Source organism: Arvicanthis niloticus, chromosome 11 (genome assembly GCF_011762505.2).
Source record: "Arvicanthis niloticus isolate mArvNil1 chromosome 11, mArvNil1.pat.X, whole genome shotgun sequence".
In the NCBI taxonomy this organism is placed as follows: domain Eukaryota; kingdom Metazoa; phylum Chordata; class Mammalia; order Rodentia; family Muridae; genus Arvicanthis; species Arvicanthis niloticus.
The window spans coordinates 69,076,470-69,091,841 of NC_047668.1; the positions used below are offsets into that span (position 1 = coordinate 69,076,470).

The 15,372-nt window shown below is 43.6% G+C and overlaps 1 protein-coding gene across 7 annotated transcripts in view; it reads left to right on the forward strand.

Moving 5' to 3' along the window:
- Mta3 (metastasis associated 1 family member 3) overlaps nt 1-15,372 on the forward strand; it is a 117,190-nt gene that overhangs the window by 51,938 nt on the left and 49,880 nt on the right. For all 7 annotated transcript variants that reach the window (XM_034513981.2, XM_076942383.1, XM_076942384.1 and 4 more), the window contains exons 7-8: nt 3,617-3,719; nt 6,718-6,817. In XM_034513981.2, the coding sequence (XP_034369872.1) occupies nt 3,617-3,719; nt 6,718-6,817 (203 nt within the window). The remainder of the gene's footprint in view (nt 1-3,616; nt 3,720-6,717; nt 6,818-15,372) is intronic.

Sequence of the window (15,372 nt, forward strand, 5' to 3'; positions counted from 1 at the left end):
GGGGATCTGTTTTGAGGGCTAAAGAACTGACTTGTGCATATTTCGTTATGTGTTTTTAAAACAAGATCGTTTCACCTGTAGACATGAAATAGGAAAATGTTGGCAGATAGAGAAGGGACGGTGATCTGCCCCTTCAGGGTCCCTGCAGTGCTCGAGAGGACTGAGGAATTCCAGAGGCGCTCCTCCATCCAGCACAGGCCTCTAGGAGGCTGGTTTTATGGCTTCACAACCTGCTACACTGCTCTGCTATGGAGTTTGCAAAAGGGAAAACAGTCTTGAATTTGGTTTTTAATTACACTGAAACTCTGTCAGAATGGGCATCCCAGTGGGGGCCTGGGCTCAAGATTTAAGCAGATAAAGATCAACCGACCTTTGGCTCCGTGCAGATGTCAGAGGAACCTTCACTTTGGCCCTTACAGTTTATTCATTCGATTCTCTCAGAACAAGTGCCCCAGGTTTTGAAAGTTCTGTCCATTTTTTTCTGTAAGCAGTGTTATTTTCTTTCCTTTCTTTGATGATTGAACGAGGGACCTCTCACAATGAGCGACACCCTCAGCTCAGCTGTGTTGTTTGCAATGGCTAATTTTGTAGAATGCAGATCGCTCAACACTGCTAGAAATTGATGGGCTTAAATAGGAATCTCCTGCTGGGAACAGGAAAAAGCTGAAGCCTGGTGCCAGCTTGGAGCCCTGTTCTCGAGGAGAGAGACTTCACAGTTTGTTTTGGTTTGTTTTTTTTGAGAAGGATCTCACTGTGTAGCCTTGACTGGCCTGGAACTCACAGAGATCTGCCTGCCTGGTGCTGGAGTTCATGGTGTGTACCACCATGCTCAGCCTCACACAGTTCTAAGGTTCAGGAGGGATGGAGCAGTCAGTGATGGGCGGGGTCACACCACTAAGCACTTTGTCACACAGCTAAGCACATTGACAAAGTGCTTAGCTGTGGTGCTCTGCTTAAATCAACATCTCATGTCGGAGCCATGAAGATGTGCTTCAAGGGGCATTGGGTCTCTGCCCTTCCTCCTAGCATGGACATATTTAATCTTCTCTCTTTAAATTTAACTATAAGCAGACATACATTGCAGACATGTTGAACATTAATTTTCAACAACAGCACAAGTTTGTCCCCTAGAGAACATTAGGCAAGGTATAAACATTATTGTCATATTGGCGAAGAAAGTAGGTAACTGATATTCTACAGGCACACCTTAGGTACAGTCCCCTGATGCTGCCAGACATGGGAGAATGCACAGAATGTATTCAGCCCCAAGTGTCAAGTGTTGTCTTAGGGTTCATTGCTATGAAGAGACACCATGACCAAGGTGTCTTATAAAGGCTTTAACTGGGGCTGGCTTACAGTTTCAGAGATTCAGTCCATCATCATCATGGCGGTGGGGAGCACAGCATGGTGCTGGAGGAGCCCAGAGTTTTATATCTATTTCCACAGGCAGCAGGAGGGTGAGCAGAACTTAAGCACAGGAGACCACAAAGCCTGCCTGTACAGTGCCAACAAGTCCTCCAACAAGGCCACGCCTCCTAATCGTGCCACTCCCTATGGCCAAGCATTCAAACACACGAGTCTATAGGGGTTGTTTCTATTCAAACCACAAGTGTCTAGCTTGAGAAAACTTGCTATAATGGCTTCTTAGGACTGGTAAGTGTTTAGTTAGTGTTAGTTATAACTTATATGATTATAATACTTAAAATTTCAAATATATATTACTATATGCCCTAGTATTTTTCTGTTATGTGATACAGGGTCTTACGTAGCTTAGGTTGGCCTCTTACTGACTTTGTCTCCCAAGTGTTGATAAAACCACCAAGCCTGGTTTTATATGGTATTGGGGATTGAACTCAGGGTGTTAGGCATGTTAGCAAGTGCGTAACCAGCCAGGCTTTGTCACCAGTCCCTGCTTCTCTACTTTCATCAACTGTTCTTGTGGTGTTGAAGAATCAAAGTTGAGCTCAAGATTGTGTGGTTTACTAGTGCTCTGTGTTAGAACCCATGTGAAATCAGTCAGATTTCTTATTAGCTTAAAGCTGTTTGAGTTGCAGACTAAAAATAATTTATCTGCTTTCAAAATTAAGTTCTTATAAATTTATATTATGAGAGAGTTGTGCAGAAATGCTATCAGAAAGACTTAAAACTTTGGATTCCTATTTAAGCCCATCTTTGCTTTGGAAGTTCTAATAATTACATAAATATACTACCAATGTTATTTGTATTTCTTATTTTTATTGTCACAATGAATGTGATTTTTTTCTCATATTACATTTTCTTTTGAATTCCATTGAGCTTTTTATATTCATATTTATGATGCTATTCTACTAACTTATTATTCCTTTGATTCATATCTCAGTATATCAGCCAGAGCTTTTCAAGCAATATTCAACAAAAATGGTGATAAATGACCTCCTTGAGTGTTTGTGATTTAAATATAACATTAAAAATGCCAGGTAGTGGGAGCCGGTATGACTAAGATGAATTTCACTTAGGAAGCAAATATTTCCAGCTGTCCATGAAAGGGCTTCCAGGATATGTGATACACCTTGGTCCTTCCACACAGGAGTACCGCTGGGGTTTGTAAGGAATATACTGAAGAAACAGTTTATGCTCCCAAAAGTCTTCAAATGGTTAGAGGATCTGTATTATGTAAGAACATTTCTGGATCTATGTTTTTCCAAGTTTATGTGATTAGAAAAAAGGTAGATAGCTAAACAGTCTTGCCATTGCTGAGATAGAACCTCAATGTGTCCATTTTCCTGTCTCTACCTCCAAGGTGGAGGGATTATGGGCATGCACCACCACACCTAGGGTCTCAGGGGTTGCGACCATGGTGTAGGCTTGGTTGTATCACAATCTCTGTATACCTTATCACAGGATGTACTCAGATGTGACCACTACGTACCTGACATTTGAACATTTCTAACACACTGGTAACCGTAGTGCCAACCTTATGCTACAGTGTCAATAACAATAACCAAGTTACAGTGTCAATAACAACCACATAACAACAACCATATGCTACAGTGTTAATAACAACAACCATATGTTATAGTGTCAATAACAATAACCACATTATAGTGTCAGTAACAGCCATATAACAACAACCATGTGCTACAGTATCAAAACAACAACCATGTGCTACAGTGTTAATAACAACAACCATATGTTATAGTGTCAATAACAATAACCACATTATAGTGTCAGTAACAACCATATAACAACAACTATGTGCTACAGTATCAAAACAACAACCATGTGCTACAGTGTCAATAACAACAACCATGTGCTACAGTGTTAATAACAACAACCATGTGCTACAGTGTCAATAACAACAACCATGTGCTACAGTGTTAATAACAACAACCATGTGCTACAGTGTTAATAACAACAACCATGTGCTACAGTGTCAATAACAACAACCATGTGCTACAGTGTTAATATCAACAACCATGTGCTACAGTGTCAATAACAACAACCATGTGCTACAGTGTTAATAACAACAACCATGTGCTACAGTATCAAAACAACAACCATGTGCTACAGTGTCAATAACAACAACCATGTGCTACAGTGTCAATAACAACACTCCCTTTCCTTTGTCTTTGGGCAGGAGACTCAGATGAGAGGGAACAATCAAAATTGGAAGTTAAGGTTTGGGATCCCAACAGTCCACTTACGGATCGACAGATTGACCAGTTTTTAGTTGTAGCCCGGTGAGTATGCTGTTATAGAGTCAAGTCTATGTGAAAGAACTGACGCTTAAGAAACAGTTCTTAAGAAAAAACCCTTATTTTTATTTTATGTGTATGAGTATTAACCTGCATGTATGTACATGTACTAGATGTGTCCCTATTGCTTTTGGAGACCAGAAGAGGGTATCGGTTATTCTGGAACTAAAGTTACAGACATTTGTGAGCTACCATGTGGGTGCTAAGAACCACATCCTGGTTCTCTGTGAGAGCAGCAATCTCTTCCACACATCCTGTATCTCACTGCTAATATCCCACAGGAGAAAAGCTTCCTGGGTACTGGGGGATGTGCATGCAAATGGCTTTAGTAGCAGTCTTCACAGCATCTCCACTGGGGAGATATCCAGGTAGAGATGTAATATTGTCCAGTTGAAGAGGTGAGGAGGCAAAAGAGAAAATGCATTAATATTACGCCAACAGCATAGATGACTCCAAGCAGAATTAAACAAGGGGAGAGGTGTGCAGCCACGTGCGGGGTCTGTATTGACCTGTAATCCTCCAGCATCTGGGAGGCACACGCCAAGGATTTTGAGTTTGTTGTCTGAGCTGCTATACCAAATTCCAAGTCAGCCTGGGCTACAAGAAACCTGATCTCAAAACAGCAGTATGTCTAATGTATGCGTAGCTTCATGTCAGGAACACTTGGAAAGCCAAGGTGAAGCCATGGGCTAACCTCAGCTTCATAGTGAGACCCTGGTCGTGGAGTGATTTTTATATCTGTAGTTATTGTTAGCTTTTGTTTATTTGAAACAGGGTCTCACTGTGTAACCCTGACTAGCCTGGAACTCACAGAGATCCCCTGCCTCTGACTACTGGATTGGAGACCTGAGTCACCACAATCAGCCCTGTTGGTCTGTTTGGTTTTTTGTTTGTTTGGTTTGGTTTTGTTTTTTTAGAATTTGGGATGGTGGGTTCTTTTGGGAAGAGTGTGGTTGACCACCTTCTGATTCTTCACTTGGGTGTTGGCTGGACCCTGGTCACGCTCACTTTGTGAGAGCCAAGTATCTGTATTGTATGGTAGGGTTTGTTTTTTATTACATACTAGATTTTAATATGTTTAATATGAAGAAATATGTTTCCCAGCTATCATGTTTAGCAAAGCAGGTGGCCTATGTATCCTGCACCCTTTGGGGTTAAGGCTCCAGAAAGGCTCTAGATTATTACAAATGGAAATCAGTGCTGTGTAAGTTGCTTAAAAAAAAAAAAAAGATATAGTAAAAAATGTATTATTTTGAGTCGCCACAGGAAGGGGTTTCTGTTATAACATTCTATGTGAGAAATGTTACTGGGATTTCACAGTTGGTATTTAGAACTTGCTTTGCAGTGGTAGTCAAACGCTCAGTTAATTTCCTCTTCCTATTTTTGAGCACATCTGAATACCAAATGATGTGTCCCACGGCATTTTAGACTCATCTTTCCTTCCATTTCTATGACCACACAGGTTTGGGTGGTTTTGTTTTTTTTTTTTCTTGAATGATAATTACCTACATATGCTCAAGTGCTTGGAACCAGAGCTTTTCAGAGTTAAGGTTTGTGGTTTGTTTCGGGTTTGGCGTCTGCATGATGAGTTGTCTTGGGGATGGATCCCAAGATTAAACATGAAAGTCTTTTATGTTTCATATGTGTTTCACAGAGCCTGAAAGGAATTTCATACAATATTGTTGTTTTGTTTTCAGATAGGGTCTCACTATGTAGCCTTGGCTGGCCTGGAACTCATTATGTAGACCAGGCTGGCTCCCAACTCCTAGAGATCCTCCTGCCTCAGCCTCCTGAGCACTGGGATTAAAAGGATTTGCCACCACACCATCTTTCATGCAGATGAGTTTGTATAGGAAACAAAGCTTAGAGCAGAATTATTTATGGTGTCATGTCAGTACTTCTCAGGATTACTCAGTCTGTTTTTAAACTTTTTTTTTTTTTTTTTTTTTTTTTTTTTTTTTTTTTGGTTTTTTGAGACAGGGTTTCTTTCTCTGTGTAGTCCTGGCTGTTGTTTTAAACTTTAAAAGAGAAAAATACTTTTAAATTGATACTTAATTCCAAAACATCCAACAACTTGTTTCCCTTTCTTTTACAGTTAATGATTTATTACCCAAAGCACACACATCCTCCTCCTCCTCCTAAGTCTCTGTTTTAGCTCCTGCTTCTGGTTAAAACCTAAAGGCAGGGGCTGGGGACGTGGCTCCTTCAGTAAAGCCGGAGCCAGCCGTAGAGCATGGGGCCTAAGTTCAGTCCTCAGGACTTGTGGGGGCTGGATGTGTGCTCGCTCGTAAGCCCGGTTCTGGGAGGTGGTCGGGGAGACCCTGGAGTTCCTGGCTTGCTTTCTTAGGTGCAAGCCCTTAGGTTCTAGTATGAACGACTCTCTCAAAAATAAGGGGACAGCTCCTACCACTGCCGCCGGAGCTGACCTCTGCTTTCTTTGTGTGCACACATATGTATACGGGTTGCATCCCCCATAACACACACACAAATTATAAAACGAAAACATAACAGGCACTGGTTAGTTTTTTGGCAACTTGACATAAGCTGAGGTCATCTAAGAAAGGGGAACCTCAGTTGAGAAAACACCCCTCTCAGATCGGCCTGTCTATGGAGTATTTTCTTGGTTAATGACTGATATGGGAAGATCCAGCCCACTGTGTGTGGTGCCCCCCTAGGCAGGTGGTCCTGGGTCAAAAGAACAAACAAGCCATGTGCACCCCTGGGAGCAGCACTCCTTCTTGGTCTCTGCTTCAGCTTCTGCTTCCATTTCCTGCCTTGCCTTCCCTCAGTGACGGACTGTGGCTTGGGACATGCGAGGCAGATAAACTTGTTCTCACCTAAATTGCTTTTGCTCGTGGTGTTTATTCCAGTCCTAGAAAGCAAGCTGGGTCAGAGGAGCTGGAGAGATAGATGATAATCTTTTATTAAAGGAGTAGGGGGCTTACTGTTCTCTTATTGTTCTGTCTGTGTTTGCCTTCCTCAGTGCTGTCGGAACCTTTGCCCGTGCCCTGGATTGCAGCAGCTCTGTGCGGCAGCCCAGCCTGCATATGAGTGCGGCCGCAGCCTCCCGAGACATCACCTTGGTAAGAAGCCTTTTGTCATTTGGGGTTATCTTTTGCTGCTTGCTCAATTATAAAACCATTATAACAGTTCTGGAGACTTGGAGATCTCTGGCTGTTAGCCCTTGACTATGAAGTTGACTCAGGTTAGCAGTTAGTTAACTGGGTGACAAGCTAACAGTGTTAGGGAGGGGCTGTAGAGTGGTGGGGACATACCTCGCCTTCTGGCATGTGGTTTCTTCTAGCTTTGTGCTTTACCCTGTTTATCTATCTACTTGGCCTTAGGTCATGTACAGTATAAGGTATCACTGTTGCTATCACTATTGAGACTATTGCTGTGGTAACTGCATTTCAATTTTTAGTGTTTAAATATTGTGTTTTATTATGACATTTTCATACTTACTATATTTTGCTCATATTCAGGCATTTCACACACACTCCCAAGCACACTCAAATGTTTATTTAAAAAGACATTTGAGACAGGGACTCGTGTAGCCAAGGCTAGCCTTGAACTCGCTGTGTAGCTATGGGGGACCTTGAAACTCTGATCTTCCTGTTTCTATCTCGGTGCCAGGATTACTTGGTACGGTTTTCTTGTTGTTTTAGTTTAACTTCCTGTTGTGTGTGTGAGTGCATGGTGCATGGAAATGAATGAATATATCATGGTGTTTGGGTAGAGGTCAGAGGACAACTTTGTTCTCTTCCTCTCCCTTTACATGGGTTCTGGGAATTAAACTTGGGGTGTCAGGCTTTAGCAGCATGCACCTTTACCTATTAAGCCATTTCTCCTGCCCCTGTTGTTTTTGAGCAAGATCTCACTCTATAGCCTAGTCCAACCTGTGGCTGCTAAAAATTCTCTTGCCTCAGCTTCTCAAATGCAGAGATACAAGGTTTGTGGTTTTTTGTTGTTTTGTGTGTTTCTTTGTTTTGCTTTGTTTCAAGATAGAGTTGCCCTGTATAGCCCTGGCTATCCTAGAACTTGATCTATAGAGCAGGCTGGCCTCAAACTCAGAGAGAGATCTTCTTGTCTCTGCCCCTCAAGTGCTGGGATTAAAGGCCCAGGCCATCACTGCCTGGTGTTGCTCAGGTTTAAGATGGCTTTGAACTCAGGGCTCAGGAGAACCTCTTGCCTGAGCCTCTGTGGCTGGTTCGCATTATTCATGGTCTATTACACTTATAAACATTTTTCTTTTGTTGTTACTCATAATTTTGTATTTTAAATTTCACAACATCTTCTGTGAACTCGTGTACAAGTATTCTCTGCTACAGCTGGTATTGATCGGCATGCCAACTCCGGGGCGGACTTCCGGGCCCTGCTCCTTCAGAATGTGGCCGCATGTTGCAGAATCACTGCATACCGGGGTGAAAATTTATAGCCCCGAATGCAATCCCAGTGTGACCTGCACTTTTCTTTTTTGTGTGTTTCTGGGGTTTGGTTGTGTGTGTGTGTGTGTGTGCGTGTGCGCGTGCACGTGCGCCCTCAGATGTCAGAGGACAGCTTCCCGGCATTCCCTCCTTCTCTGTGGGTTCTAGGGGTTGACCTCAGGTCGTCAGGCTTGGTAGCGAGCACCTTTACATCTCAGGGTAGTTCATTTTGTTGGTTTGTCACCGAGCAACTCCACGGAATAATGAGCTCTGACTGATAAGCCAAGCCTCCTGGATTTTCTTGTTTTGGAATTGAGTTCCCTCAAGCATGCTGCTGTGTTCTCCAGCCTCCTCCATGTCTCCCTGTTCTGTGTGGTACAAACGCTGCTTTCCTGTCTGCCTTGCTGCATGATGACGTGGGGTGCTGGGATTGACTGATGCCCACGTGCTGGGCATGCCTTCTCATAACTGACACCAGCCAACACATTTTTTCCTTACCATTTTAGGGGTGCAGGAAGCTGGCCCCCCAATGCTTTGTGTTCCTGCTTTGTGTAGATAGAGTGTTATCTGTAACCAGCCCTTGGTCATTAACCATTCTCAGGAAATGCTGCTTCTCAGAGAAAACTGGCCATGAGCTCCCGTTATCCTCTACTGGTGCTTTCTGCCCTGACTCAGGACCCAGATTTGGAAAGCCAGTCCATGAGCTGTGGCAGTTGGTGGCCTGATGGAGCCCATGTGTGGGCTGGGGACACATAGTGACTCTTTATGTCCCACTGCCAGAGAACATGCAGCACAGCGTTTGTTCAGGAAGAGGGCAGAGTCCAGGAGGTCAGGATGTGTCTTGTCTGTGAAGGCTCTTCTATAACACATTTGTATAAAATGTTGCCTCAGGGTAAGCTGGAACTCTTGGGCCTGAGACACTCTCCCGCCTCAGCCTCCAGTCATGTGCCATGACACTTGTGTAGAAGTCAGATGATTCTTAATCCTCCTGCCTCCACCCTTATGTGCTAGAATTACAGGTGTGTACCAGTATGTAATAGTCTTAATGCTATTATGCACCTTCTAAGAAGGCGACTTCTGACTCTCCAGTATTTCTATTCCTGTTTGCTTGTTTAGAGGTCACTTTATCATACATTATTTTCAAAATTACAGTAATACATAGTTTAAAGATACATTTATTTATTTAGAGACAGTCTCAGTATGTGGATCTGGCTGACCTGAACTCAGTTTGTAGACCAGACTGGTCTCGAATTCACAGAGAATACACTTGCCTCTGGCTCCACCAGGCTGGAATTAAAGGTGTACGCTAGCTATCACATATACCCAGCTCATTACTACAGCAATTTTTTTTAAAACAGAAGTAGACCTGGAGGCTCAGGCGTTTGTGGGCTGTATTGCTGAATCATACCCATTCTTGTCTCTACCAAGGCCTCTCTTGCACCACCAGCTTTCCTTTCTGCCTGCCTTCTGCCTCCTCTTCATTAGAACACCAGGGTTGTTTATCTTTCTTGGTTAGCTATTCTTGAAGATGTATGGTGTCTGTGTGTGTGTGTGTATGTGTGTGTGTATGACACAGACAGAGCAGAGAGACAGGGTGGTTTGGACAGACAAACAGAAACAGAGACAGAGAAATGAGCCAGATTGGACAGACAGGCAGCAGACAGACAAACATATGGAAGAACTTGGCTTCCTGTTTAAACTGCTGTAGCTTCAGGTTCATTTGGGATCTTGAGGTCCTAGGAATTCTGTACAAACTGGGTGGGCCTGGTTAAAACTGATGCTTAAACCCTGGATACAGACTTTGGGGATTGTTTGCCAGATTGGATACATAAAAAGCTCATAGTGGCCTCCAGTGTCCATTTTCCTTGGGAAGTCTTCAGAGGGGACACCAGCAGGCTTTTAGCATTCCTGGACCATTTGCTCGTCCAGAACACCTCTTGTCAATCACCAGTAATATTTTGGGGGCAGGTAACTGTTCGTGTCTGGTTCTGACGTCCTCATTTTGAGGTCTGTTATGGATGCAGCTGCAGATCTCAAGTGTTGCTAACCTAAGATATGTAAGATTTATATTGGTAAAAAGTACAGAAGCCCCTGGGTGGTAGTGCACCTCCACAGTCCTAGCTCCTGGGAGGTAGGGGCAGGCAGATCAAGAATTCAAAATGCAAACAACAAAATCTACTGGGTTCATGGAAGGTTCATCCACGCTCCTCCCCCCTCCCCAATGAAACGAGAAATGCTTACACCCAGCTGACAACCTCCCCCTCGCTTGGGTGGTAAGTAGTGCAATCAAGCCTTGCCTTCTCTCACTGGGAACATCATGGAGGTCTCACACAAAGAAAGATGGCCGTGAAAGTCACCAGGTAGTACCACCATGGCGCTAAGTTGTATGTGTCATGTATCCAGTCTGTCCTGGACTGATACATTGCTACCCTACGTCACTGGCATTGGTAGAGTGCCCCCCCCCCCCCCCCCCCGCTCCACCCCTATTTGTGGTGTTGGCCACAAGGCCACCCCTTGGCCTGCAGAGCAGCATCAGCATTGTCAGGGACATGTCTTGCTCCTGGAGGTTAGTGCTCTGGTTTTCTCTCCTGCCTGGACTCTGAAAACTTGGGGAACAGTCAAAGGAAGACAAATTTTTTGTGTTGTGGCCATGAACACCAGGATATTCTGCAAGTAATGAACCCAAGGCACCAGACAGTTAGTGACAGGCAAGCTTTCTGGTGGCAGGTCTGGACTGAGAAAGGTTGGCTGTGTTGGTTCAATAAGATATGGACTCGGGTATTGGAACAGCGCTAATGCCTGTAACACAGTCAGTCTTCTAGAAATGCCCCTCACGTCCCTGCTCCCATTCAGTGTTCCTGAGGTGTGCCTTCCTCACTCCAGCTCTTTGGACTCCAGTTGGGCATTATTCTGAGCAACCTCTCTGACTCTGTGTGTGTGTGCCAGTGTGTGTACACTTACACATGTGCTTTGCCAGATGACAGCCCGGGGAGTTAACTGAGGTAGTCAGGCTTGGTGGCAAGTGTCCGTACACACCGAACTTGTTGCTGGCCCAAAACACTGCTTTCTTTCTTTCTAATATTTATTTATTTATTTATTTAGAAAGGCTTTAAGTGTCATAGTTCAGCCTTGAACTTCCTTGTGTATTGATTTCTGATGCTCTTGTCTCTACATTGTGAGTGCTGAGATTAGAGTGTGCATCACTGTAAAGGGTGTTATCTGGCACTGATGACTGGATCCAGGACTTTGTGCATGTCAGATAAGCATTCTGCCAACTGAGACTCCTCAGCCAGTACTTTAGCACTAAAGCAGAAAACCTCAGAAGATAACTGAATTTGAATGTGGAATATAGTAGAGAATTTTAAATACTCTATACTTTTTGAAAAGAGGTTTGGATTTAGGGATGTGAGTTGATAATAGTTTATCCTTATAATACCTTAGTAAAACCACGACTTTGTATTGTGGAGTCTAGACACAGTACAAAGGCGCCCTGGGTTCCTGTCCAGGTTGACACCACGGTTATTACCTCATCTGTTTCATCATCCCTCTAAGGCCAAGAGGCCAAAGGACAAACCTAGAGCAAGTGAATGTGAGCATCTACTGGCTTTATTACATTCCTCGCATCAGACAGTATTTCACTCCTGTGGCCTTGCAGAAGCTGGGCCCTGACAGTTGTGGTTATGAGACTCCTACTGTCTTTGATCACTTGGGCTCCATTTTGATTTGTTCTAGTCTGTGGGGCTTATTGCAGGTGCTCAGGCCAAAATACACAACGGCCACCTATCAGTTTTAACTACACATGAGTTATTTAAGTGGTCAGTTGTCAGTTATTTCCAGACAGCTTGAGAGTAAGTTTCAGAATGGCTATTTCTTTATTACTAAGTATTCGTTCCTAAATAATACCTTTCCTCTCCACTAACAGTATAATGTGGCACTGTGTAGAGTTTAATGAGGGGCTTCATTCCAGTTGACCAACTGTTCAGTAACGTCTATTAGAGCAGAGGAGCAGCTCTTTCCTGCCCTCAAATCTTGTTCATCGTTTATGACACTTGTCATTTGTGTAATACCCTTTAGTGCTGCGCTGGTGTTCAGTCTTTGTCTTTGTAGCTGTGGTATTTTACACACACACACACACACACACACACACACACACAGCAGGCAGGGGAGAAAGTTTTGTGTTTTCTTTGATAGCTTTGCCATATAACTTTTTGTTCATAAAAATGAGATTTTTCTTGTATGTTTTCTATTTAATTTTCCTCTTTATTTTCAACTCTTAGACCTACTTTGAATAGTCCTTTTCCTAGATTTTACCCCTGCTTTGGAGATGGCCTTGCTGTTTAGCTTAGGCTGGCCCTGAACTTGCTTCAGCCAAGTTCATGGCTGCATGTCTCACCAGGCATAGTATTTTCTTTTTCTTCTCCTTCTCCTTCTCCTTCTCCTTCTCCTTCTCCTTCTCCTTCTCCTTCTCCTCCTCCCCTTCCTCCTCCTCTTCCTCCTCCTTCTTTTTGGTTTTTCGAGACAGGGTTTCTATGTGTAAGCCTGGCTATCCTAGAACTTACTCTGTAGAACAGGCTGGCCTCGAATTCAGAAATCCACCTGCCTCTGCCTCCCAAGTGCTGGGATTAAAAGGCGTGCGCCACCATTGCCTGGTTCCTTTCTCTTTCTTTTTTTTTTTAATTGTTTTTTCTTTATAGGGGTTTGTGGTCAGAGGTAACGTGAATGTTCCCAATTATTTTAATATGTTTCAAATTGTACATTTTTGGAGGTTACCTCTAGAAGTTTCACCCTGGGGAGTGGGCTAGGCAACATCTGCTCCCTCAGAGCCCCAGTGGCAAACCATAGTTTGAGCCCACCAAACTACGCTCACTTGCAGAGTGTGTTGGCCCTAAGGCAACCACAGCAGAAGGTCTGCATCCAACATGGAGATGGCTTCCCCAGGGTTGCACAGAAGGTTAGATGTGCCCACCACCAGCACCCGACTTTCCCAGCCTATGTACTCTACCCCTCCCGGTGGCCAGGTACAATCAGGGTAAAATTACATACAACTTGCTGGGAGGTGTGGCTGGATATTTGGGTGAGGGTGCCACAGCCGCCTCCTCAGAAGGAACCTCACTATCAGAAAGTGTAGTTGTGATGAACATTTGCAAGTGTTGAACTCCAAGATGCAAACCAGGGGATGTGCTTCCGCAGAAACACACATAGACAAGGGATTCACTGCAATAACATGAGGTTTAACGATAATACCTAGTGCACTGGGGTTCCCTCTCATGCAAGCAAAAGGAACCCTGAGCTAAAGCTAAGAGCAGTTTTTATACAGTTTAAGGGGTGGACAGTGACTAGGCACAATATATGATTGGCAGAACAGTGTGACTTTTAAACTGATTGGTCTTTGGGGAATGAGGTGGCAAGGACCTCCCTGGTCTGTAAGTGGCAAGAGTTGGTCCGTCCTGTGGAATGTGTCTGCGTGTTCTGGGCCTTCCCCACCCGCAGGTGGATTCCCTTCCCTGTGGTCTGAGGAATGTTAATCAGCCTCTCCCTTCTTCCTCTGAATGTTAATCCAGCCGGTGTCCTGGACTAGGGAATGTGCTCCTCCCGGGTTGTGTCCTGGGGCAGTTAATTTTTTAAGTTTAACAGAATTACTACACACGCTGGCACAGCTGAACTCATGATGGGGTAGCTTTGCCTCAGAGCATAATCTTATACAACAGAGGGGCACAGTCTCATAGAGCCCAGGCTAGCCTGAAGCTCAGCTTGTATCTGAGTCTGGCCTTGTCCATTTACTTCCAGCCTCCACCTCGGACTACCTGGATTACAGGCGTTCACCACCCACGGCCAGCTGTAATTTCTTCTATGGCTTAGATATGTTGTATGAGAAAAGAATCTATTTTCCATTAAAAAAAATAAGTACTTTCCCTATTAAAATAAAAAGAAACATGATCTCTGTCTATTGTTCCCATTGAAGCAAAAATTGAAAGTGGATGGTACATGTTTTATGTATACAAACTTATACTTTGATCACAGTTTTAACTATATTCATAAGCATTTATTCATGCTTGCAGGGAAAACTTGGGTTCAGTAAGTTTTGAATTGACTTAATAGCTTGAAGTCAGTAGTTTGTGCTGGAATTAAAAGTGTAACTTTTTAATGAAATTGTTCTTGGGCAAATTGGTAGTTAGCATTAAACATGTGCGGGCGGGGCGGGGGGAGGGGGGGGCAGAATCATGGCCCAAGTGAAGCATGGATTCTCTGGGAAGCCGATGATTCTAATGGTGATATTCAGGCCATATTATTTTGATTATTGAAGGTTCCTTTGGAATCAGCCAAGAACTTGGAACACCTCCACGAACGTGTTCTCTGTCTTCAGATAGTGTCACTCATGTGCTGCCCCAGAGTGCAGAGGCTTACCTAGTATGTCTCATCTCACACACTCAGCTGCAGACCCACCAGGATTCTGGTGGCCATGTGTGCCCTCCTGCATCTCTTAGCCTCCATGAACACAAATCAGTAGCGTAAGAGACCAAGGCCAAACATACAAACTCATACTAAAGATTGCTTATGCCATGTAACATCCTACTGGGCAAGCAAATCAAGTGCTGAAACCCAGTATTTGTGTAGGGCAGAGTGGCCTCCTGAAGGGTCCAGGGTGAGGATGAAAAATGTCTGAACAACAATCGTTTTTTTTTTTTACCACGGTGTGATTCTGTTTAATGAACAAAAGATGAGAAACCCCATTGCCAAGATTTCCTTGTCAGTCTTTCTCCTAAAATACTTGTGTTTGTCATTTCCATCTGTTATGAATGAGATGACATGTGACAACACCTTTGCTTTTTGGCAGAGGGAACAGCTTGTGCTCAGTTATGATTTTCAAAATTTAGATTCGAATGGATCCCACAGCGCATGTACGTTATCTCCTGAAAAGATGCAACCTTTGCAAAGTATTTATCTGAGGGGAGACTTAGCTTGTCCTGTGCTTAGTTTTCAAATTCATCTTTACTTTTAAGTTGAGATTTATGTGCAATAACATGTATGGAGTGACCTTCATGGATGCATGCATGTAGCTGTAGATAAGGGTCGTGTCCCCAGAACTCCCTTATGTCTCCCTCTCTGGAACATAGAGAAGATACATCACACTGAATTTGTATTTTTTTTTTTTTTAATGTTTTCTGCTGTTGTAGAAGCTGTGCTTTTTTACTTAAAGCTTTTAAAGAGTACAG